Source organism: Taurulus bubalis, assembly GCF_910589615.1.
Source record: "Taurulus bubalis genome assembly, chromosome: 18".
NCBI lineage: Eukaryota > Metazoa > Chordata > Actinopteri > Perciformes > Cottidae > Taurulus > Taurulus bubalis.
Window position 1 is genome coordinate 19,348,846 of NC_136606.1, and position 24,116 is coordinate 19,372,961.

The 24,116-nt window shown below is 45.2% G+C and overlaps 1 protein-coding gene across 1 annotated transcript in view; it reads right to left on the minus strand.

Annotated features, from left to right (window-relative positions):
• pde1ca (phosphodiesterase 1C, calmodulin-dependent a) overlaps positions 1-24,116 on the minus strand; it is a gene marked incomplete at both ends in the record, with an annotated part of 70,430 nt that overhangs the window by 23,870 nt on the left and 22,444 nt on the right. The window contains 6 exons of the mRNA XM_079234467.1: positions 1,004-1,124; positions 5,895-5,996; positions 6,560-6,688; positions 6,953-7,053; positions 9,333-9,473; positions 21,158-21,274. Coding sequence (XP_079090593.1) covers positions 1,004-1,124; positions 5,895-5,996; positions 6,560-6,688; positions 6,953-7,053; positions 9,333-9,473; positions 21,158-21,274 — 711 coding nt within the window. The remainder of the gene's footprint in view (positions 1-1,003; positions 1,125-5,894; positions 5,997-6,559; positions 6,689-6,952; positions 7,054-9,332; positions 9,474-21,157; positions 21,275-24,116) is intronic.

A 24,116-nucleotide genomic window follows, 5' to 3' on the forward strand; every position in this document is an offset into this window, starting at 1 on the left:
TTGATTCATTTGGCCATATACCTCACCTGAGTAGCCCAGACTTTCATATATTTTTGGCCCTCGGTGAAAAACGCTTTGACACCCCTGATATATATGTATATATGTATATGTATATATATATGTATATATATATATATATATATATATATATATATATATATATATATATATATATATATATATATATTTATATATACATATATATACAGACACATACATACATACATACATACATACATAATTGACCTCATTTGATTCATTTGGCCATATACCTCACCTGAGTAGCCCAGACTTTCATATATTTTTCTGTTTGTGGCCCTCGGTGAAAAACGGTGAAGGGTCGCCAGCTCGTCCGTCCGAGAACGTTCCCCTGCCAGGCGGATGTTCGAGGCCGGAAGAGTCGGCGACCCGCCGGCGTCCCCGACGTGCTTGAAACGAGGGCCCAGTCACAGCTGCTCGCAGCTTTAATTATTATTATTATATTAACTCGGACCAGTGCAGTAGTACATGTTTAAAAAACTTCTCCCGCTTATTACCATAATTAATCTGACTAGACATTATTTTCAGCATCGTTTTGTAAATGAGCTAATTGGTCACACTGAGGGAATCTTGTCTGGACATGTATGGCTGCTTGAGCAGTGTACCGGACTAGATGTACATGTATCTATTTGACCTTTGGTTTTCTGTGTTGCTTCAATATGCCTTGTCGCATTCTGAACATGTGTGGTTGATCCACGCCTCCCTCCAAAGACACTCCCCCAAAACAAAGGAAGGAGCACTGCCTGCATGCAACTGGAGGACGAGTCCTCGATAAAAAAGAGTACAGCGCTTTGCTGCATTATCATAATGAATAAACAATACATAAAGTCATAACCTTTTAAATTAACACCAAGATCACTAATCTGGTTGTGGTATAAATGCTTATTTTACCTCTGCTGTATTCATCATGAAAACAAAATTTTCACAAAAGCAGGAAGTAGGTGACACGTTTTTGGGTTGCTACCTGTCTGAAGAATTCCTCCAGAAGGGATGTAGTCCAGCGATGGTGGAGGTCCCAGTGTTTGGCAGGGTGGCTGATGTCAGCAGTGTGCAGCAGCAGGGAAAGGGCCTTTGGTTTGTCAATCCTGCAAGTACAGTCCACAGTGCTGCTGTCAATGACACGACGTGCTGCTGTGCAACGGTTCAAGAGAAGTACTCGAGTAGCTCATGTACACTATGTAGCGTGATCACATCCTTGTATGATTCTCACAGTTTTTGTTGTTGTAACCATTTATTTATAAGTTGCTTATAAAGGCCATGAGACTAAGGCTACATCCACAGTCAAAAAAAGATTTATAGATTTAAAGATGATTTATGTCCATACTAACACGCCTGAAAACGAGTGTTTGTTGCCAATAACATGGTAGTACAAATGTAAACTTTACTTTGGCTTAGTTACAGAAAATACAACAGAGTAATATTGAACTCTTTCATAATTAAAGGTTGTGCTTGATACTTAACCTTTTGGAAACCCAGCCCCCAACAAGCCTATTCGCAAAAAAAATAACCTTTTTTAAACGTTTCCTTTATTATCTCCGCAACCACATGGTTGTTTAACTTTATTTGCATTTCTAAATGCCATAACCCTTGTGAGAAGAGGACTGGTGGTTAAAAAAAAATCTAAGTAACCGTTAAGTTTAAGTACTTATGGAAACTCCGGACACTTGCAGCAGCGACCAAAAGGTTCCACTAAACCATTAATAAGTATTCCTTAACAACGTTGGATTTCACTAAGAGACACATCCCCGTAACCGTACGGGCTTGTGGGAGTCCTTATAAAAAAGAATCCTGATAAACCCCCTATTAGTACCTGTAAAGTCACAAAAGGGCCAGAGCTTTTTTCTCTTTTTTTCTCTTTCCGGAGCACATTTCTGAGTCATGAAGCCTTCTAATCCGCCCACATTTCTAAAACCGCATCATACAGCAAGTGCGGAAGCTCCTGAACATTTCAGTAAACAGCATGGCTAAATCGACAATGTTTTTCCATAAAATAAGTAAAGTTTCAGTTTTTGGACTGAAACTCCTTCCTAACATGCCAATGCTTTGTTTTATTGTGATTTGTGAGGTCATAATATTTCCAAAAAGGTGCCTTATTGGTATGTGGGTTGTTGTTAACCCTTGGGAATCTGCGACCTCGGTTCAGTGGTATACAATGTTTACATTTTGAAAACGTAAACATTTCTTCATGATAATTCTGCACAGAAATATGGTTCAACGTCTCCAAGATTCAGTAGAACTTCTGCTTCCACTGCTTCTGTCCGCGAGATCGTCCGAGACTCACACAGCGAGATATGAGCATCTAAACATGGGCGTGCAAAAACGCTATGATGTGTGCAAAAAGCTTCACTGAGTCAGAGAGAAGAGAGAGCACCTCGGAGTTTAGCCTGAGAAGCTATTTTTTGAGAGGACGATGCAGCTTCACAGCCTGAAGGATACGACTCCTGAGATGAACAGGACAACGCCAAGCAAAGGGATCCATTGGAAGATGGGTAAGTGTATTTACTGAACTTTGCATTAGCATATTCACGTTAGTAACGGGACCTGAAACCAATGGTGTACAGTAACGGAGTAGAAATACTTTGTTACTGTACTTAAGTAGTTTTTTGGGATATCTGTACTCTACTATTTATATTTCTGTTGACTTTTACTTTTACTTCACTACATTTTACAAAGAAAACTGATACTTTTACTCTGATACATTTCCCATGAAACCTTCATTACTGGCTACAAAATCAAATCTATCTGAAGAAGAAAAAAACACATCCGGGACTGTGGAGGAACACAGACTCCACCAAGCAGGTTTTGCGAAACACAATACTATGCATTAGCCTCTACATCCTCTAGGCCAGCTTCACAAACTTTTATGACCACGGACCGGTTACGTGAAGACAATAATTTCACGGATCGGGTCCGACCTCGGGGAGACGGGAGACAACGACACCCGACGTGTGTTCGTTATGTCCAGTCGACTGACTCTACTCCTTAACTTCAACCTTTAGTCCAGTCTACTGACTCTACTCCTTAACTTAAACCTTTAGTCCAGTCTACTGACTCTACTCCTTAACTTAAACCTTATTGTCCAGTCTACTGACTCTACTCCGAACTAAACCATTAGTCCAGTCTACTGACTCTACTCCTTAACTTAAAGCTTTAGTTCAGTCTACTGACTCTACTCCAAACTAAACCTTACTGTTCAGTCTACTAACTCTACTCCTTAACTTAAACCTTATTGTCCATTCTACTGACTCTACTCCTTAACTTAAACCTTATTGTCCAGTCTACTGACTCTACTCCTAACTAAACCTTATTGTCCAGTCGACTGACTCTACTCCTTAACTTAAACCTTATTGTCCAGACTACTGACTCTACTCCTTAACTTAAACCTTTAGTCCAGTCTACTGACTCTACTCCTAACTAAACCGTTATGTACAGTCTACTGACTCTTTTCCTAACTAAACATTATTGTCCAGTCTACTGACTCTACTCCTTAACGTAGACCTTATTGTCCAGTCTACTGACTCTACTCCTTAACGTAATCCTTATTGTCCAGTCTACCGACTCTACTCCTTAGCTTTAACCTTATTGTTCAGTCGACTGACTATACTCCTTAACTGAAACCTTATTGTCCAGTCTACTGACTCTACTCCTAACTAAACCGTTATGTCCAGTCTACTGACTCTACTCATAACTAAACCTTTAGTCCAGTCTACTGACTCTACTCCTTAACTTAAACCTTTAGTCCAGTCAACTGACTCTACTCCTTAACTTAAACCTTATTGTCCAGTCAACTGACTCTACTCCTTAACTTAAACCTTATTGTCCAGTCTACTGACTTAACTCCAAACTAAACCTTTAGGCCTGTCTGCTGACTCTACTCCTTAACTTAAATCTTTAGTCCAGTCTACTGACTCTACTCCTAACTAAACCGTTATGTCCAGTCTACTGACTCTACTCCTTAACTTAAACCTTATTGTCCAGTCTACTGACTCTACTCCTTAACTTAAACTTTTAGTCCAGTCTACTGACTCTACTCCTTAACTTTAACCTTTAGTCCAGTCTACTGACTCTACTCCTAACTAAACCTTTAGTCCAGTCTACTGACTCTACTCCTTTACTTAAACCTTATTGTCCAGTCTACTGACTCTACTCCTAACTAAACCTTTAGTCCAGTCTACTGACTCTACTCCTTAACTTAAACCTTATTGTCCAGTCTACTAACTCTACTCCTTAATTCAAACCTTATTGTTCAGTCTACTGACTTTACTCCTTACCTTAAAACTTATTGTCCAGTCTACTGACTCTACTCCTAACTAAACCTTATTGTCCAGTCTACTGACTCTACTCCTTAACTTAAACCTTTAGTCCAGTCTACTGACTCTACTCATAACTAAACCTTATTGTCCAGTCTACTGACTCTACTCCTAACTAAACCGTATTGTCCAGTCTACTGACTCTACTCCTTAACTTAAACCTTATTGTCCAGTCTACTGACTCTACTCCTAACTAAACCTTTAGGCCTGTCTGCTGACTCTACTCCTTTACTTAAACCTTTAGTCCAGTCTACTGACTCTACTCCTTAACGTAAACCTTATTGTCCAGTCTACTGACTTTACTCCTTACCTTAAAACTTATTGTGCAGTCTACTGACTCGACTCCTTAACTTAAACCTTTAGTCCAGTCTACTGACTCTACTCCTTAACTTAAACCTTATTGTCCAGTCTACTAACTCTACTCCTTAACGTAAACCTTATCGTCCAGTCTACTGACTCTACTCCTTAACTTCAACCTTATTGTCCAGTCTACTGACTCTACTCCTTAACTTAAACCTTATTGTCCAGTCTTCTGACTCTACTCCTTAACTTAAACCCTATTGTCCAGTCTACTGACTTTACTCAATTAACTTAAACCTTATTGTCCAGTCTACTGACTCTACTCCTAACTGAACCTTTAGTCCAGTCTACTGACTCTACTCCTTAACGTAAACCTTATTGTCTAGTCTACTGACTCTACTCCTTAACTTAAACCTTATTGTCTAGTCTACTAACTCAACTCCTTAACTTAAACCTTATTGTCCAGTCTACTGACTTTACTCCTTAACTTAAACCTTATTGTCCAGTCTACTGACTCTACTCCTAACTAAACCTTTAGTCCAGTCTACTGACTCTACTCCTTTACTTAAACCTTATTGTCCAGTCTACTGACTTTATTCCTTACCTTAAAACTTATTGTCCAGTCTACTGACTCTACTCCTAACTAAACCTTTAGTCCAGTCTACTCACTCTACTCCTTAACTTAAACCTTATTGTCCAGTCTACTGACTCTACTCCTAACGAAACCTTTAGTCCAGTCTACTGACTCTACTCCTTTACTTAAACCTTTAGTCCAGTCTACTGACTCTACTCCTTAACTTAAATCTTATCGTCCAGTCTACTGACTCTACTCCTTAACTTCAACCTTATTGTCCAGTCTACTGACTCTACTCCTTAACTTAAACCCTATTGTCCAGTCTACTGACTTTACTCCTTAACTTAAACCTTATTGTCCAGTCTACTGACTCTACTCCTAACTAAACCTTTAGTCCAGTCTACTGACTCTACTCCTTAACTTAAACCTTATTGTCCAGTCTACTGACTCTACTCCTTAACTTAAACCTTCTTATCCAGTCTACTGACTCTACTCCTTAATTCAAACCTTATTGTCCAGTCTACTGACTTTACTCCTTAACTTAAACCTTATTGTCCAGTCTACTGACTCTACTCCTTAACTTTGCGTCATGATTTGATAGTGTCAGCATTATGACTTGAGTGAATGGCAACAAAAGTGAAAGTGACTCAGAAGTGGAATCCACTACTCACGCCTCAGGTTGCTGCAGGAGGCTTTTCATTCCTTTGATCTGCTGGAAGTGGCAGGACATGTCTGTGGCCAACACCATCTCCACCACCAGTGCTCGTAGTTCTCTGAAAGAGTACATTATAGTAAAACATACATCTATATCAAAAACTATTGGATGTATTGTCACAAATATTCATGTTCCCTTCAGTGTTGATAATAAATATGAATCTTGGAGAATGTTAAATCAGGAAGACCGTCTGAGATACATTCATCTTGTTGAGGTCACATCTAAAAACCCTTCTCTGTTGCTGGCAGCAATTCAGTGCAAGATTAATCTGCAACCCTCTTTCAAAACCATTCAACTCTGGTTTATCCCCAAGGTAACCAGTATTTGCAAAATATTTACTAAAATGTATTTTTCCTTTTCTCTAAAATTCCCATTTGTTACTCCTTGTTTCCCATAGTCTGGGTTTCTTCAGCAGCAGCTCCATTGAAGTACCAGGAGGAAGCACTAGGTATGCGATATGTACAGAGTCCTACAGCATAATGACACTGTGCATTGCAGGTTGTATTGTATAGTGTTGCCATGCTAATTAAAGAGCAGGAATTATTATTTCTAAATCACATATTATTGAATGTCAATAGCTGTGAAAAGACTGCCATGTAAACCTTGACTATCTCTGCTTACCTCCAGTCTTCTTTCGAGAGATTAGAGAGGATGTTCATGTCATCGTCGTGCTGGAGAAGGCGATACGCAGCACTGACGTGGTAGTTCTCCAGAACAGCTCGGTCATTGTACAACATGGCTGTGTCTGACCTGCAAATCCCACACGGATACTTCAAAAAGGTTTTGGATTCAAATGGAAATAATAATCATCATCATCATTATAATAATAATAATAATAATAACTATCATAATGTATGAGGCAATACAAACTATTTTAAAATGAAAACAATTAATAGAATAATAAGCAGCTTTTTATTATTTACCCTTTTCGTGTCCCGTCATATTTTAATCATGGAAGCGTATATTAAACTGTCCTCAGACACTGCACTGATTAAAAAGCTGGGAGGGAATTACCTGGTCTGAATATGGAAGTTATTGGTAGTCCCTGTATGTTCATAGTCATGGATGGCAGCTGCAAAAATGATGGCAAAGATCTCCAACTCAGTTAGCCAGTGCTGAGTGGGAGACAGACAGACAGAAAGACACACAGACAACAGACAGGAATGTGAGGCTCGTGAGAAAAAGACAAAGATAACATTTAGATGGCATCTGAACCCTACTCCTCTTCATAGACCAGACCTTTGCCAGTTTATTGGGGACCAAATAAAATAGTTTTGTGAGACAAACTGCCCCTCGTCCCCTAATAGTTTCATTTGATCTAAGAGGACAAGACTTGTACACAGAGTCAAAATACAGGTTTAACAAGGTGGTGAGAGATGCGAAACGACTGCACTCTGAGAAACTGCAAAAACAGCTATCAGCAAGTGACTCTGCTTCTGTCTCGAGAGGGCTCAGACAGATCACCAACTACAAGCCAAAAAAAACCCACGCCATGAACGACCTCCGCCTGGCAGACGAGTTGAACGAGTTCTACTGTCGCTTTGATAGACAATGGAGCAGTCCTGACACAGGCCCATCAGCCAGCCACAGACCATCAGCGGACTCTGTCTCCCCCTCCACCCTGAAGAACTGTGCTGATCGGCTGTCTCCGGTGTTCACTGAGATCTTCAACACCTCCCTGGAGACATGCCACGTACCAGACTGCTTCAAGACCTCCACCATCATCCCCAAGAAACCCAGGATCACAGGACTCAATGAGTACAGGCCCGTCGCCCTGACCTCTGTGGTCATGAAGTCTTTTGAGCGCCTGGTCCTGTCCCACCTCAAAAACCTGACTGACCCACTCCTGGACCCTCTGCAGTTCGCCTACAGGGCCAACTGGTCTGTAGACGATGCTGTAAACATGGCCCTCCACTACATGCTCCAGCATCTGGACTCCCCAGGAACCTACGTCAGGATCCTGTTTGTGGACTTCAGCTCTGCCTTCAACACCATCATCCCGTCCCTGCTGCAGGACAAACTCTCCCAGCTACACGTGCCATCAAAAAGAAGGCCCAGCAGAGAATGTTCTTCCTGAGGCAGCTGAAGAAATTCAACCTGCCAAAGAAAATTTTGGTGCAATTCTACGCTGCCATCGTTGAGTCCATCCTCTGCTCCTCCATCTCCAACTGGCATGCTGCAGCCACTGTCAAGGACAAGGCCAGGCTGCAGCGCATCATCCGCTCTGCTGAGAGGGTGATTGGCTGCAATTTGCCGTCCCTCTAGGACTTGTTCGCTTCCAGGACTCTGAAGCGAGCTAGAAAGATCATAGCTGACCCCTCTCACCCTGGTCACAACCTGTTTGAGTCCCTTCCCTCTGGCAGGAGGTTGAGCTCCATCAGGACCAAAACCTCACGCCACACCAACAGTTTTTTCCCGTCGGCAGTCAGGCTCATCAACAGAGCCCGGGTCCCGCACTGACTGATTCTGTCACCCTCAGGACTATTTTTCTGACTACTTTTCTGACTATTTTTTCACCCCCAGAACTATTTTTCGAACTATTTTTCTGACTTTTTTCTTTCTTTTCTTTCCTCTTCTTTTCTTTCTTCTTACCGGTCACTCCCCTGCATACTTCATATTAAACACTCATGCCACTTAACACACACTTTAACTTAAACACACATGTCACTTTAACATACACTTACATTAACGTTATCTGTTTGTCTGAGCACTTTATCTTATACTTAATTTAATATCATTGCACTGTTGTTGTCGTTGATTGTTGATTGTTGTTTGTCTCGTCTAACATCTCATATGTAATGTATGCACCTTTCGCCTAGAAAAATTCCTCGTTTGTGTAAACATTCCTGGCAAATAAACAGTTTCTGATTCTGATTCTGAATATCTTATACAAAGGGTTTTTCAAAATAAATATATGGCAGAGATAAATGAGCCAGAAGCAGATATTCTGAAATTGGAAAAAGAGTTTCAACAATCTCTTTACCAACGGCTGGTTAACAAAAACTAAATTCAATACATTACATTTCTATAAGGTTGATAAAAACATATTAATATATTGGCCGTGGTTACTCGTTTAAGTTTTACGTTTTTATGATTTTGTCTTTGTTTTGTACTGCTTCGCTGAACAGTTATTTTTCTGTTCTTCTATCATTGCTGTAACACACATTGCCCCCAATAAAAGTCACAACAAACCATAGTCACTTAAACCTCCAGTTTGTCATGCAGCCTTTCAATAATGTGTAGTCCAAGCTGAGACAACTCTGATGACATCATCAATCAATTATCATTTACTGCCCTGATTGGGTTTAGAGTTATGAAAAGATCTATGTGCTGAGTGACTTGTAAGATTCACTGACACAATCTGCATTTTGCATTAAGCCAACCCAAGACTTACCACCATGCCAGTCTTGAGGAGCAGGTAATGGATGGTCTGTGTGACATCAGCAGCATGCATCAGGTTGTGATAAGGATTCTTGTGTTTACTGTAGCCCACCTCCAACGAATCCACAAATGATATGAGGGCAGAAATAGGGACCTTCAATAGAAGAAACACAAATATGAGGTACACTGACAAATACTGCAGTATTAATGTGAGTTAACCATGGTCACATCCCTTTGAAGGACCAGGTTATTCCCAATTTTGTAGACCAAAACTATGTATTCAATCGCAAACTTGATTTTCCGAGCTCATAAAAGGTGCAATACAACAACAGATTTTCTTCTGAATGAATTAAAAGAGTACTCCACCTATTTAGCATTGCATATAACCAGAAGTGAACATAACTGGAACGCAGGTATGCATGCAGAAGAAAAATGAGTAATGCGTAGCGTCAATTGTTTCAGAACATGCATTTGCATACAAGACAGCGAGGACGTGTAGCAGCTACGACGAGGACAGAGAGTCGTGTTGGAAGCGGATCGGCGTGTTGAGCACGGCACTGCCGCAGAGGGACCGGTAGGCAGGACGGAGTCTCCTGCTATCATCACGTCTCCGGTTGAACACAAGGGTTTCTGGGACGGTATCTATCGCTCACTCTGGAACCGTGAGTACTGACCACTCCTGTGGAGGATCGACATGAGCTCCAACAAATGCGCCAACATATGGTACCATAGCACGGACTATTAAATATTCTTGGTGTTCTTGTTACCCTCTGTGGATTGTTGTTTGGTGTGAGATTAAATGTCGACGGTGTTGTATTCAATGTGTGTGTATGACATTCATATGTTAACCTAATGCTATATTTACTGCAGGAAATACAGGGTTTAACCAGGGCTACAGGTATATCTGAATAAATGCATGGGAGCTTGAGCTCACACTAACGATATTTTGAGTAGACCCTCTTCAATGCACCTCCCATGCAACAGGGGTATGGTATGAGACCTCTCCTTAGAACAGCAATTAGAGAGGGGGCTACATTTATCTCCCTGAAGCAGTTCCTGTCCAGCTGAAGACAGAACCCATTATTGCACTACTCACACACCCAGGCAGGCTTTTACATGCAGCTAGTACACTGTTTCCTCCCAGAATGGCATTCTGTCTGTCCATTTCCCAGTGTCCTTCTTTGTGTTTGTGGGGACAGGAAATTGGCCTTTAGTGGGGGGTTTACGTGGGCCAGCAAGTGGCAGAACTCTCAGAAACTATACTAATACTATTATTTACAACCCCAACATATTATTTCCAAAGTAAACACACCTCAAAAGGCCAGTGAAAGGCAGTGAAAGCCAGTCAAAGTCTCTCACCTGCTCTCTGCTCTCTTCCACCCCTCCCCCACAGATAAGCTCGCCACCGTTTTTTTACCATTATTGTTTACCAGTACTGCATGATATTGGAAAGCTACGCTTCTTAACGTTCAGAATTTTTTATTTTTTATTTTAAAAACTTTATTAATCCCCAGTGGGGAAACTCTTGTTTCACCAAAAAGTCAGACTCATACAAACAACAACAGACAATGTTCACAGACAAGTGACAAATTACAAAGAACAAACACCAAAACAAATGCCAAATGAAACAAGACACAAGCCATGCGATACAAGACACATGACCGACATCATTGAAATCTAAAAATCTAAAAACCACAACTAAAGGTGTTCATTAAAAAATCGAACTGCTGCTGGTATAAACGACCTTCTGAGTGGTTCATAGAACACTGTGGCATCCTGAGTCTCACTAAATGTACTTCTGAGTCCTTTAAAAACACAGTGTAGTGGACGGCCTTCAAAAGAAACAATTGTTTTTAACTTGGCCTTTGTTCTTTTTTCTATAGTGACCTCTAGTGAGTCTGGGGGAAAGCCAATCACCGAGCCAGCCTTTCTGATCATCTTATTGATCCTGTTTCTATCGTCCGCAGTGATGCCGCCCCCCCAGCAGAGCACAGCATAGAAGAAGACACTAGCTCAGATCCCCTGATAAAACACATGAAGAAGCTTTCTGCTTATGTCGAAGGACCTACGCTTCCTCAAGAAGAAAAGTCTTCACTGAGCCTTTTTAAATACAGCATCAGTGTTCTTTTTCCAGTTCAATTTACTGTCCAGATGGACCCCAAGATATTTATATGACTGGAAAATTTCTATCTGCTGACCTGCAATTATCACTGGGGATACCTCCTACTTCTTCCTTCTGAAATCAATGACCAGCTCTTTGGTCTTTCCAATATTTAGTTTTAAGAAATTGTCATCACACCAGCTGACAAAAGATTCAACCTCCAGTTTATAGGCCAGGTCAGTGCTTAAGTAAGTAAGTAGACCAACCAGAGCAGTGTCATCTAAAAATTTTTGAATGTTACAGGACACGTATCTCTGCCTATAGTCAGCTGTGTAAAGTGAGAATATAAAGGAGGATAAAACTGTTCCTTGTGGTGCTCCAGTTTTAGTTAAAATAGTGGAAAAAAACGTTTTTTATCAAGCCTGACAAACTGTGGTCGAGATAAAAGGTAATCCAAAACCCATGCAATAGTTGTATTGTGTAGTTTAAAAGTCATACGTTTTTTAGCTAAAAGGTGTGGTTGAATTGTATTAAAAGCACTAGAAAAGTCAAAAAACATGATCCTAACAGAACTGGCAGTGGTTTCCAGATGACTATAAATACTGTGGAGCATAAAAAGTAGTGCATCGTCTCCCCTACACCCTTCCTGTATGCAAACTGCAAGGGATCCTGGAAGACTGAGACCTGTCTCGTCAGGTGACCCAGGACCCTTTCAAAACATTTCATTATGTGCGACGTCAGGGCTATAGGTCTCAGGTTAGTGAGACTATGACTCCTCACACTGTTGGCCTTTGGGATAGGAACTAAACAAGATGATTTCCACATTACTGAAATTTTAGAGGAAGACAGAGACAAGGAAAAGATATAATGAAGGACTGAGCATAGCTGGTCAGCACAGACCTTCAGGGTGTGGATGGATACCATCAGGGCTGCCTTGTTCACCTTGAGGTGTTTTAACTGCTGTCGAACCTCCTCAACATTTATTAGAATGTCTGGGCTACAGTCCTCAGGACTACTCAGTGCAAGAGATGCAGAGAAATCCACTTCATCAAACCTTGCAAAAAACTGGTTTGCTTCATTTGCATTGATCCCAGCACTAGGCAAACTGGGATTACTGGTCCCATAACTAGAAATAGATTTTATGCCATTCCAAAGGCCCCTTGTGGACATCTGTTACGTCAATGGCGTACATATTCGAGGTGTTACAGTAGCTTTAGTTTTCCTTCCTGTGTGCCTGTTACTTCCTGTCGCCGGCGACAGCTCCCATTTCAAACCCTTAGCCAAGAGACAGCAATGAATAATGTAATTTTGTACTGTATATACTGGTCAGAGTATGACAGCACTGTTGAACCAAAGTTAAAAACAACTGAACTTCTCTCTGATGATTTTGATCTAAAATGTACTATTGGTGTTTAGTCCTGTTTTACCACTGGCCTCCATATCCAGCACCAGTCCGCAACAATGTTCAGCATAATCTGCAGATATTTGTTGCTCTTCAGCAATTAAAACTACCTCATTCACATAATATAATGCCCACCGTCTGATTTCAATATAAAGAATAAAAACAAATCACAGGCTGCTACTGTAATTTTATATCAAATCTGTTTTGGAAAGAGCGCAATAGATAAATAGTAAATGGACTGTACTTGTATCGTGCTTTTTATATTTATCAATGTGATAATTTCCATCCAGTTTCCCCAATGACACATTTGAACCAGGTATTAGCAAATGTCTAGAAACAAAATAATAAACATATGATCACACAAACACATTCTCAGCCCAATGGGCCCAATAACAAAGCTGCTCCGTGGCACTAAGCTTCAGAATATGACGCTCAGTGTTGGCGTCACTGAAGGCATGTCAATACATGCTCATTACATACATAGTGTCTTTTCCAAATAAACTCCTGTCTTCACAGAAAAAAAATATATCAACAATTACTTTTAGCTTCACACTGGACACAAACAGTGATCTCCTGGACGAAAGGGCTGTGTGTAAGACCTCCCGTCCTGTGTGGACTGTCTCACACTTGATACTATGTCTGTGGCTCTGCCTGTGATTCCGCTGGCGGTGCGTTGCATACACACGCTAAAAGAGCGTTGGTGTCAGATGCCAAGAAACACTGAGGCCGTTTCTCAATAACCAAGTACACAAGTACGGACTTGTGAACTTTTGGAGTTTGGACTTGGGAGTCCAGACTCTCAAGGACGGGAGGACGCAGGACGATCTTTCTGCAATTGGAACAGCAGCTGACTTCATGACGTCACCACCTCAGCTGTTGTTGCTCATGAGTTCACTCTGATTCTTCACTGTAAAGTATTTCAATTCAATTCAGTTTATTTTATATAGCCCAACATCACAAATACAAGTTTGCTTCGGAGGGCTTTACAATCTGTACACATTAAATCCCTATCCCGGGAACTCACATCGGTTCTGGAAAAACTCCCCCAATAAAGATAGTAAAAACCCTTTCACAGGGAAAAAAGGGGAAGAAACCTGAGGGAGAGCAACAGAGGAGGATCCCTCTCCCCGGATGGACAGAAGCAATACATGCCATGTGGCCAGAATGAATAACGTAACGAAATTATAGCACATTCAATGAATGTGACAGAAATTATTCATATAATGAGTAGTATGCATGGTCCATGATCCAGATAGCCACGATCCATTAAGCAGAAGGAGGTAGAGAGGAGGGGCATCCCAGGGGCAGTGGGAGGAGAAAGCAGGGCCATGGCAGCTGGCAGGACCGGCTCCAGGCCAGTTGCATCAGCAGGGCCATGGTTGCCCTTTTGTACTGTCAAACAAAATATGTTTCTTTTTGCAATGGTTTCACAGACACACACATATCATTGTATATATATATATATATATATATATATATATATATATATATATATATATATATATATATATATATATATATATATTGTGTTTACTACTTCCGGCGCCGCACGAGTGGCTGCCTTTTACAGTAGCTCCTGCTCACAACTTAGTTTTTCTTATATTATGTTATTTCTTGTTACTTCTTGTCACTTTTTTCCTCCTGCGACTAGTTACAGTTTTTAACGGTGCAGTATGGCAGCTAGACACGTCGAGCTTGTCGTGGTCTACCTGTTGTTAATTTCAATTTTCACCTCCGTGTCTGGGGACCCAGCACGCAGCCATGGTCCAGTTGTTTACACAAGGGACCAGCTGTTAGCATTCTGGGACACAGCGGTGCTACTACCCGAGGAGAGACCCGATGTTCCCTGCGAGCTGAGGAGGAAGAAACGGGGAAGCCGTGCGGGGGCGGAACGTCGCGCCAGGAAAAGACGCTCCAAACCCGTCCTACCCTCCATCATCATGGGAAACGTGAGGTCTCTCCCTAACAAGATGGACGAGCTCACGGCGTTGACTCGCCATGAGAGGGAATACCGGGAGTATAGCCTCATGGTGTTCACAGAGACTTGGCTAACTGAGCTAACTCCGGACACGCACGCTGCGCTGGACGGGTTCCACATCATACGGGCGGACAGGACAACGGAGAGCGGTAAGAGGAAGGGAGGAGGACTGGCAGTGTTTGTGAACGATAGATGGTGTAACTCTGGGCACATCACTATTAAGGAGCAGACCTGCACTAAGGACATTGAGCTGTTAGCTGTTAGCATGAGGCCACACTATCCACCAAGGGAATTCTCGCACGTTATCATGGTGGCTGCGTATATCCCCCCCCTCTGCTGACGCTGAAGCAGCCTGTGACGTCATCCACTCGGCGACAAGCAGGCTGCTGACACAACACCCCAATGCTCTCCTCCTTCTCTCTGGGGACTTTAATCAACTTCTGTGTGGAGAACACTCTACCCACCAGGACTGTGCGGTGCTTCTCAAACGGCAAACCCTGGATTTCCCCAGAGATAAAGACCGTCCTCAAGGAGAAAAAGAGGGCTTTTAGATCTGGCAACAAAGAGGAGCTGAGGACTGTGCAGAGGGAGCTGAGGATGAAGATCAGGGAGGGGAAAGAGATCTACAGGATGAAGATGGAGGACCAGCTGCAGCAGAAGAACATCGTTGGGGTCTGGAAGGGCCTCAAGGCCATTTCTGGGTTCAAGGGGCCCAACCAACAGCCTGAGGGGGACCAAAAGTGGGTGAATGACTTAAATTTATTTTTTAATAGATTTGACCAGCCATCCACCCCTCCCCCCACCCAGTCCTCTCTGCTGCAACCCCCATCATCTGCACTCCCTGTGGACTACTGCCCCAGGGTGGACCACCACCTGACTGCATGGATCCTGGACTACCTCACCAACCGTCCACAGTATGTGCGGATACGGGAGTGTGAGTCAGATCGGGTGTCCTGCAGCACGGGAGCCCCACAAGAAACCGTTCTGGCTCCATTCCTCTTCTCCATAGACACATCGGACTTCAACCACAACTCTGCAAACTGCCACCTGCAAAAGTTCTCTGACGACTCTGCAATCGTCGGCCTCATTTCCGCCAATGACGACAGGGAATACAGAGACTGAACCAGGACTTTTTAGGATGGTGCCAGCGAAAGCGCCTCCAGATAAACAGTAAGACCAAGGAGCTGGTGGTGGACTTCCGCCGGGGTAAACGCCCTCCTCCGGTACCGGTGAGCATCCAGGGACTGGACATTGAGATCGGCAAATACTACCTGGGTGTTCACTTGAACAACAAACTGGACTGGTCTGACCACGCTTATGCACTTTATAAAAAGGGTCAGAGCAGACTCTTTCTGCTGAGGAGACTGAGGTCTTTTGGGGTGCAGGGAGCACTCCTGAAGACCTTCTTTGACTCGGTGGTGGCATCAGCCATCTTTTATGGAGTGGTCTTCTGGAGCAGCAGCATCACTGCAGCTGACAGGAGGAGACTGAACAAGCTGGTAAAGAAGGCCAGCAGCGTGCTGGGACGTCCTCTGGATACCGTGGAGGTGGTGGGGGACAGGAGGATGATGACGAAGCTCTCGTCCATGATGAGCCACGCCTCCCACCCCATGCAGGACACTCTGGCAGCGCTGCACAGCTCCTTCAGTCACCGGCTGATTCATCCCCGGTGTGAGCTCCCAGTAAACCACTTTGACAATCGAACACTTGATCTGAACTTGGTCACTTTAGCATTCACCTGGTGCAATATTACGTGCAATACGTTTACGTTTAAGTACTTTTTATATATATATATACTTTTCTATTCAGTCTGTATATTAATATTCTACTGTTTTACTGCTTATTTATATTTATTTATATTACTTGACTCCTCCAATGAATCGCCACCTTAACGTGGTGGAGGAGTTTGAGTGGCTCAGTGATCCTGGGAGCTATGTTGTCCGGGGCGTCAGCCCCTGGTAGGGTCTCCCAAGGCAAACAGGTCTCGGGGGAGAGCCCAGACTAAGAGCGGTTCAAAAAACCCTGATGAATAGCAGCCCACGGTCTGAAGTAACCTCGCCCGGACAAGGGAAACCGGGGCACCCTCCCGGAGCCAGACCCAGGAGGGAAGCTCGTCGGCGAGCGTCTGGTGGCCGGGCTTTCGCCCATGGGCCCCGGTCGGGCTCAGCCCGAAGAAACAACATGGAGCAGCAGTCACCCCATGGACCCACCACCCGCGGGGAGAATTATCGGGGTCGGGTGCTATGCAGACCGGGCGGCGGGCCAGACAGGAGACCTGGGCGAGCCGATCGCCGGCAGCATAGTCTAGCTCTAGGGACGTGGAACGTCACCTCGCTAGCGGGGAAAGAGCCGTAGCTGGTGCAGGAGGTGGAGCGGTACCAGCTAGATTTAGTTGGGCTCACCTCCACGCAAAGCATGGGCTCTGGAACCAAGCTCCTGGAGAAGGGTTGGACTTTGTCCTTTTCTGGAGTTGCCCAGGGTGAGAGGCGCCGGGCGGGAGTGGGGATACTCACGAGCCCCCGGCTGAGCGCCGCTATGTTGGAGTTTTCCCCGGAGAACGAGAGGGTCGCCTCCCTGCGCCTACGGGTTGCAGGGAGTAAAGCTCTGACTGTTGTTTGTGCTTATGCACCGAACAGCAGTTCAGAGTATCCGGCCTTCTTGGAGTCGGTGGGAGGGGTCCTGGAAAGGGCGCCGCCTGCCGACTCCATAGTTCTCCTGGGAGACTTCAACGCTCATGTGGGAAATGACAGAGAAACCTGGCGGGGCGTGATTGGGAGGAACGGCTTGCCCGATCTGAACCCGAATGGTGTTTTGTTGTTGGACTTCTGTGCTAGCCACAGTTTGTCCATAACGAACACCATGTTCGAGCATAAGGTGGCTCATAAGTGTACCTGGTACCAGAACACCTTAGGCCGGAGATCAATGATCGACTTTGTAGTCGTATCTGATCTGCGGCCGTATGTCTTGGACACTCGGGTGAAGAGAGGAGCAGAGCTGTCAACTGATCACCACCTGGTGGTGAGTTGGATCAAAAAAGCGCTGGACATTGTTGGGCTGTCTTGGTTGACACGCCTTTTCAGTGTCGCGTGGGGGTCGGGAACAGTGCCCATGGACTGGCAGACCGGGGTGGTGGTTCCCATCTTCAAGAAGGGGGACCGGAGAGTGTGCTCAAACTATCGTGGCATCACACTGCTCAGCCTCCCGGGAAAAGCTTATGCCAGGGTGCTGGAAAGGAGGCTCCGACCGCTTGTCGAACCTCGGATTCAAGACGAGCAGTGCGGATTCCGTCCCGGTCGTGGAACAGTGGACCAGCTCTTTACCCTTGCAAGACTACTGGAGGGGTCCTGGGAGTTTGCCCAACCAGTCTACATGTGCTTTGTGGACTTGGAGAAGGCTTTCGACCGGGTCCCTCGGGGGTTTTTGTGGGGGGTGCTGCGGGAGTATGGGGTGCCGGACCCGTTGGCTCGGGCTATCCGGTCTCTGTACGCCTGCAGTAGGAGCTGTGTCCGTATCCTCGGTAGTAAGTCAGACACGTTCCCGGTGGGTATTGGCCTCTGCCAGGGCTGCCCTTTATCACCGGTCCTGTTCGTGACCTTCATGGACAGGATATCTAGGCGCAGCCAGGGGGCGGAGAGGATCCGGTTCGGGAGTCTCGGGATCGCCTCTCTGCTGTTCGCGGATGATGTGGTCCTGTTTGCCTCCTCGGACTGTGACCTCCAGCATTCACTGGGGCGTTTTGCAGCCGAGTGTGAAGCGGCAGGGATGAGAGTTAGCGCCTCCAAATCTGAGGCTATGGTGCTCTGCCGGAAACCGGTGGATTGCTCCCTCCAGGTGGGGACAAACTGCCTACCCCAAGCGAAGGAGTTCAAGTATCTTGGGGTCTTGTTCACGAGTGAGGGTAAGGTGGAGCGGGAGATCGACAGACGGATCGGTGCGGCTGCAGCTGTAAAACAGGCGCTGTACCGGTCCGTCCTGGTGAAGAGGGAGCTGAGCCGGAAGGCGAAGCTCTCCATTTACTGGTCGGTCTATGTTCCAACCCTCACCTATGGTCACGAACTCTGGGTCGTGACCGAAAGAACGAGATCTTGGATACAAGCGGCCGAAATGAGCTTCCTCCGCAGGGTGGCCGGGCTCACCCTTAGAGATAGGGTAAGGAGCTCGGACATCAGGGGGGAGCTTGGAGTCGAGTCGCTGCTCCTTCGTGTCGAAAGGAGTCAGCTGAGGTGGTTCGGGCATCTAGTCAGGATGCCTCCTGGACGCCTCCCATTAGAGGTTTTCCAGGCACGCCCAACTGGTAGGAGACCCCGGGCAAGACCGAGGACACGCTGGAGGGATTATGTCTCCCGGCTGGCCTTGGAACGCCTCGGGATCCCCCAGAATGAGCTGGAAAGTGTTGCAGGTGAGAGGGAAGCCTGGGTCGGCCTGCTGAACCTGCTGCCACCGCGACCCGACCCCGGATAAGCGGCTGATAATGGATGGATGGATGGATATATTACTTGATTTTATTTTATTATTAGGGCCCGAGCACTGACGTAGTCAGAGTCGAGGACCTATTGTTATTCGAATGTTTGTTTATTATTGTCGAACTATGCGCAGGGAAAAGAGGTGCTTGGGATAAACCTACATTCTTCAAAATTGGCACACCCATCCGACTCGGCGAAAATTTTATTAGGGCCCGAGCACTGACGTAGTCAGATCGAGGACCTATTGAAATGCTAAGTATTATTATTAGGGCCCGAGCACTGACGTAGTCAGATCGAGGACCTATTGAAATGCTAAGTATTATTATTAGGGCCCGAGTACTGACGTAGTGATTGGAGCTTTGTGACATGGTGCATTATCCTGCTGGAAGTAGCCATCAGAGGATAGGTACATGGTGGCCATAAAGGGATGGACATGGTCAGAAACAATGCTCAGGTAGGCCGTGGCATTTAAACGATGCCCAATTGGCACTAAGGGGCCTAAAGTGTGCCAAGAAAACATCCCCCACACCATTACACCACACCACCAGCCTGCACAGTGGTAACAAGGCATGATGGATCCATGTTCTCATTCTGTTTACGCCAAATTCTGACCATCTGAATGTCTCAACAGAAATCGAGACTCATCAGACCAGGCAACATTTTTCCAGTCTTCAACTGTCCAATTTTGGTGAGCTCTTGCAAATTGTAGCCTCTTTTTCCTATTTGTAGTGGAGATGAGTGGTACCCGGTAGGGTCTTCTGCTGTTGTAGCCCACCCGCTTAAAGGTTGTGCGTGTTGTGGCTTCACAAATGCTTTGCTGCATACCTCGGTTGTAACAAGTGGTTATTTCAGTCAAAGTTGCTCTTCTTCAGCTTGAATCAGTCGGCCCATTCTCCTCCAACCTCTAGCATCAACAAGGCATTTTGGCCCACAGGATTGCCGCATACTGGATGTTTTTCACATGGCTTTTTCAACTGCCATGTGATTGGTTGATTAGATAATTGCATTAATGAGAAATTGACACTCACATTCACTCACCTAAAGGATTATTAGGAACACCTGTTTAATATATATATATATATATATATATATATGTGTGTGTGTTTATAAATATGTATTTCATATATATACAGTTATATATTTATATAGATACACATATAATTGCAAATAATTCGGTCAAAAATAATAAGACACCGCTGTGGTTCAAAGTAACAGTTAAATAAAAATCTTAAGTTATAAATCTTAACCTTTCCCTCCGTCAAACTGATTTAATGTGACTGTGAATAAATAATAATGATTGCTTGTTAAATCCGCGAAACCGAATTATAACTCATGTTTAATCGATACAGAGACATCGGAGCCAGCGGATCATTTCTAAAAGTCCAGCCGAGATCAGGCTGCTCTCGGCGGGCAGCAGAGCGCTGACAGCCCGGTGCTGCAGGGCTCACCGGTCTCGCAAGTAGGACCTCAGACTGTCGGCGTTTCTTTTCAAGTCGGCTGATTATTGACAAAGCGACCACAGATTTGATGCTTAAACAGTTAACTTCTCGCCTGAAAACATCCTAAAATTACATTTTGTGACTCAACAACGGTAGTATTCAGAGAATGTCAACTTTCAGTTATGAGTTTTCTCATCCACCATTGTTCCCCATTTGCTGGTCCGAAATGCATTCTGGGATATTGGCTCTCTCAAGTACGCTCAAGTCTGCTCTGATGCATCCTGGATAAAATGGGCGGATCATCCGGGCATTGTCACCGTTCTTGGCGAGAAGCGGACTTTTGAATTGGAACAGAACTTGGGCCGCGACTGATGACGTTTCACGAGTCCACAAGTACAGAGAAGAACGCTAATTGAGAAACGGCACATATCAGCAATGGGAGTTTGTTGGCATACCTTGAAACGATTGATCAAGTCATATCTGGTGAATAGCTCATAGAAGACAAATTTCAGAGCGTGGTCCCCACTGGCATCGTTCAGTGCAAACACATCAAAGGACCACATGTCCACATGCTAGAACGGAAAAATAGAAACACATTTCATTAGCAGATGTCTGTCTATATACCCACTCATCTGTTAATTGCTAAGGTTCCTTTTTTATTTTGAGTTATCATGGGTATAAAATAGACGTTACAATTTAGTCTAGATGTTTTCATACAAATGTAGAACTGGAAACATTAAAGCAGTGTGGGTATTTTTTAAATTATTGTTACCTGCAAAACTCTATGGATGTGTGTGGGATTCATCAGTATTGCTCTTTCATGAATACAACATATTTAAGACAACAGACATGTTCAGGGTTTTATAAATGCAACAGATATAATGGCACAATAGTGGAATGAATCAGGTGACAGCTTCTATTAAATTGCGTAGGAAGAAAGCTAATGTTGGCAGAACATGGATCTATTAAGGGGTGGTTACCTCCTCAGTTTCAGCTGGCATTAGACAGCTAATGTCTCGCTCTGTATGCAGCAGTCAACAAGCGAGTTGCTGTGGTTTATTAACGGCATCCTTGTTCGCGTACCGCGTATTTTCTGTGTAAATGGCTGCCACTCGACACGAAATTTCCCTTTTGGGGATATATATATTCATTCAAAATGAAAAATTTGGGTCCAGTAATAGTCGAGGGTGTAGTTATTATAGTAAAAGAAAAAGTATGGTGGCTGATATCCTATCCTTTTATTCAAAAAGCCCTAGAGAAAGCACATCTGCAACGGGGCAGGGGTCATTTCATTGGCCAACACTACAACTGGCATCCTATTGGTTGGAGAATTTTGACAAAAAAATCAGAGCAGGTGAGAAATCCATGGGCAAATGCAGCAAATTACTGTTGGATTCCCTGTCTGCTCGTAAGTCCCCACCCCCGGTTTCCGCCCACTGCCACGCCCCTCTCCTTCATCCCAGCTGTTGTGCATTGCCTTGATCACCGGCAGGTGATTTAGGGACCACTGCATACCTGGCTCATTTGTCGGGTTGTTCCAGTTCCAGTCTGGTTTGCTGCTTCAAGAGCATTGACTACAGGAGCGGTTGAGTTGCCCTCCCGACTCTGGAGCGGTATCCGTCCGGCGTGCTTCAGGAGCATTGTTCACAAGAGCGGTTGAGTTGCCCTCCCGACTCTGGAGCGGTATCCGGCCGGCGTGCTTCAGGAACATTGTTCACAAGAGTGGTAGAGTTGCCCTCCTGACTCTGGAGCAGGGGAGGTGGATCCCCTTTTGTTCGCTGGACATTACCGGTGGTATTTGTTTGTGTCTATTCGTTGTGTTTTGTTTTTGTCGCAATAAAGTCCGCCCTAGGAACTTGAACTGCTGCGTCTGTGCATTTGGGTCCTCAACACCACACACCGCTTATCAGAACAACCCGACCAATGATGACGGACCCAGCCGCCGCAGCAGCATCGCTTTCTGCAGATCAGCTACAGGGAGCGGTTGCCTCGCAGGGCGCTCTCCTCGGCCAACACCAGCAGGTGTTGCAGGACTTACTGAACTCCCAGCGTACCATCGGATCCCAGATGGAGGAGATCGGAGGCATGTTGCACAACCTCTCGTTGCGCCGCCCCGCCGCCGCAGGGCCGGTCCCGGAGGACGAGGAGTCCGCCTGCACCCGTGAGTCCTTTGTTCCCTCTCCTGTGCCTTATGGTGGAGCGTCTGGGGAGTACCGAGGGTTCATGCTCCAGTATCGGTTTGTTTTCACCCAGCAGCCCCGCACGTACGCCTCGGACAATGCGAAGGTGGCATATATGGTGGGTTTGTTACGTGGTAAGGCGCTGGTCTGGGCTGAGGCATGGCTCCACAGACGCCCTGCTCGGGTCTCCTACAAGCGCTTCAAGGAGGCTTTCGAGAGCGTATTCGACCACCCGGTGTACACCCGGGACGTTGTACAGCGCCTGCTCGGTCTCCGCCAGGGGTCATAATCCTCAGATTGATTGGGCTGGAGGTAGGATCACCGGTTGGAGTTCTGCCTGTCATTCTCGCTGCCTCAGGTCTGCGCTGCCCCGTCAGGTTATTCCTCCCAGCAGGCCTGACACCGGTCCTGGCCTCGTCGCAGTGCCTCAGGAGTATGTGGATTTGGGAGAGGCGTTCAGCAAGGAGCGGGCTCTTTCACTTCCCCCTCATCGTCCATACGGTTGTGCCATTGACCTGCTCCCGGGCGCTCCACTTCCCTCGAGCCGGTTATATAATCTCTCCCGGCCAGAACGTGAGTCTTTGGAGAGGTACATCACGGACTCGGTCGCCGCTGGAATCATACGCCCCTCTTCATCACCTGTGGGAGCGGGTTTCTTCTTCGTCTCGAAGAAGGACAAGAGCCTCTGTCCCTGCATCGACTACAGAGGTTTGAATCAAATCACTATTAAGAATAAGTATCCGTTGCCGTTGATGTCCTCTGTTTTCGAATCCCTAGCTGGAGCCAAGATGTTCACCAAGCTGGATCTCTGCAACGCTTACCACCTGGTCCGAATTCGCGAGGGGGACGAATGGAAGACGGCCTTTAACACACCCCTGGGACACTTTGAATATTTGGTGATGCCGTTTGGACTAACTAATGCCCCTGCCGTCTTTCAGGCCCAGGTGAACGATGTCCTCCGCGAATTCTTGAACCGCTTTGTGTTTGTGTATATTGACGATATTCTCATCTTCTCCCCGAATCCCCAGGAGCACACCAACCATGTTCGCCTGGTTTTGCAACGGCTGTTGGAGAATCAGCTCTTCGTGAAGGCTGAGAAGTGTGAGTTTCACGTTACATCTGTGCAGTTCCTGGGGGTCTTTATCGAGGAGGGTCAGGTGAGAAAGGACCCCGAGAAGGTTAAGGCAGTAACGGAGTGGCCGGTGCCCACTTCAAGAAAGAAGCTTCAGCAGTT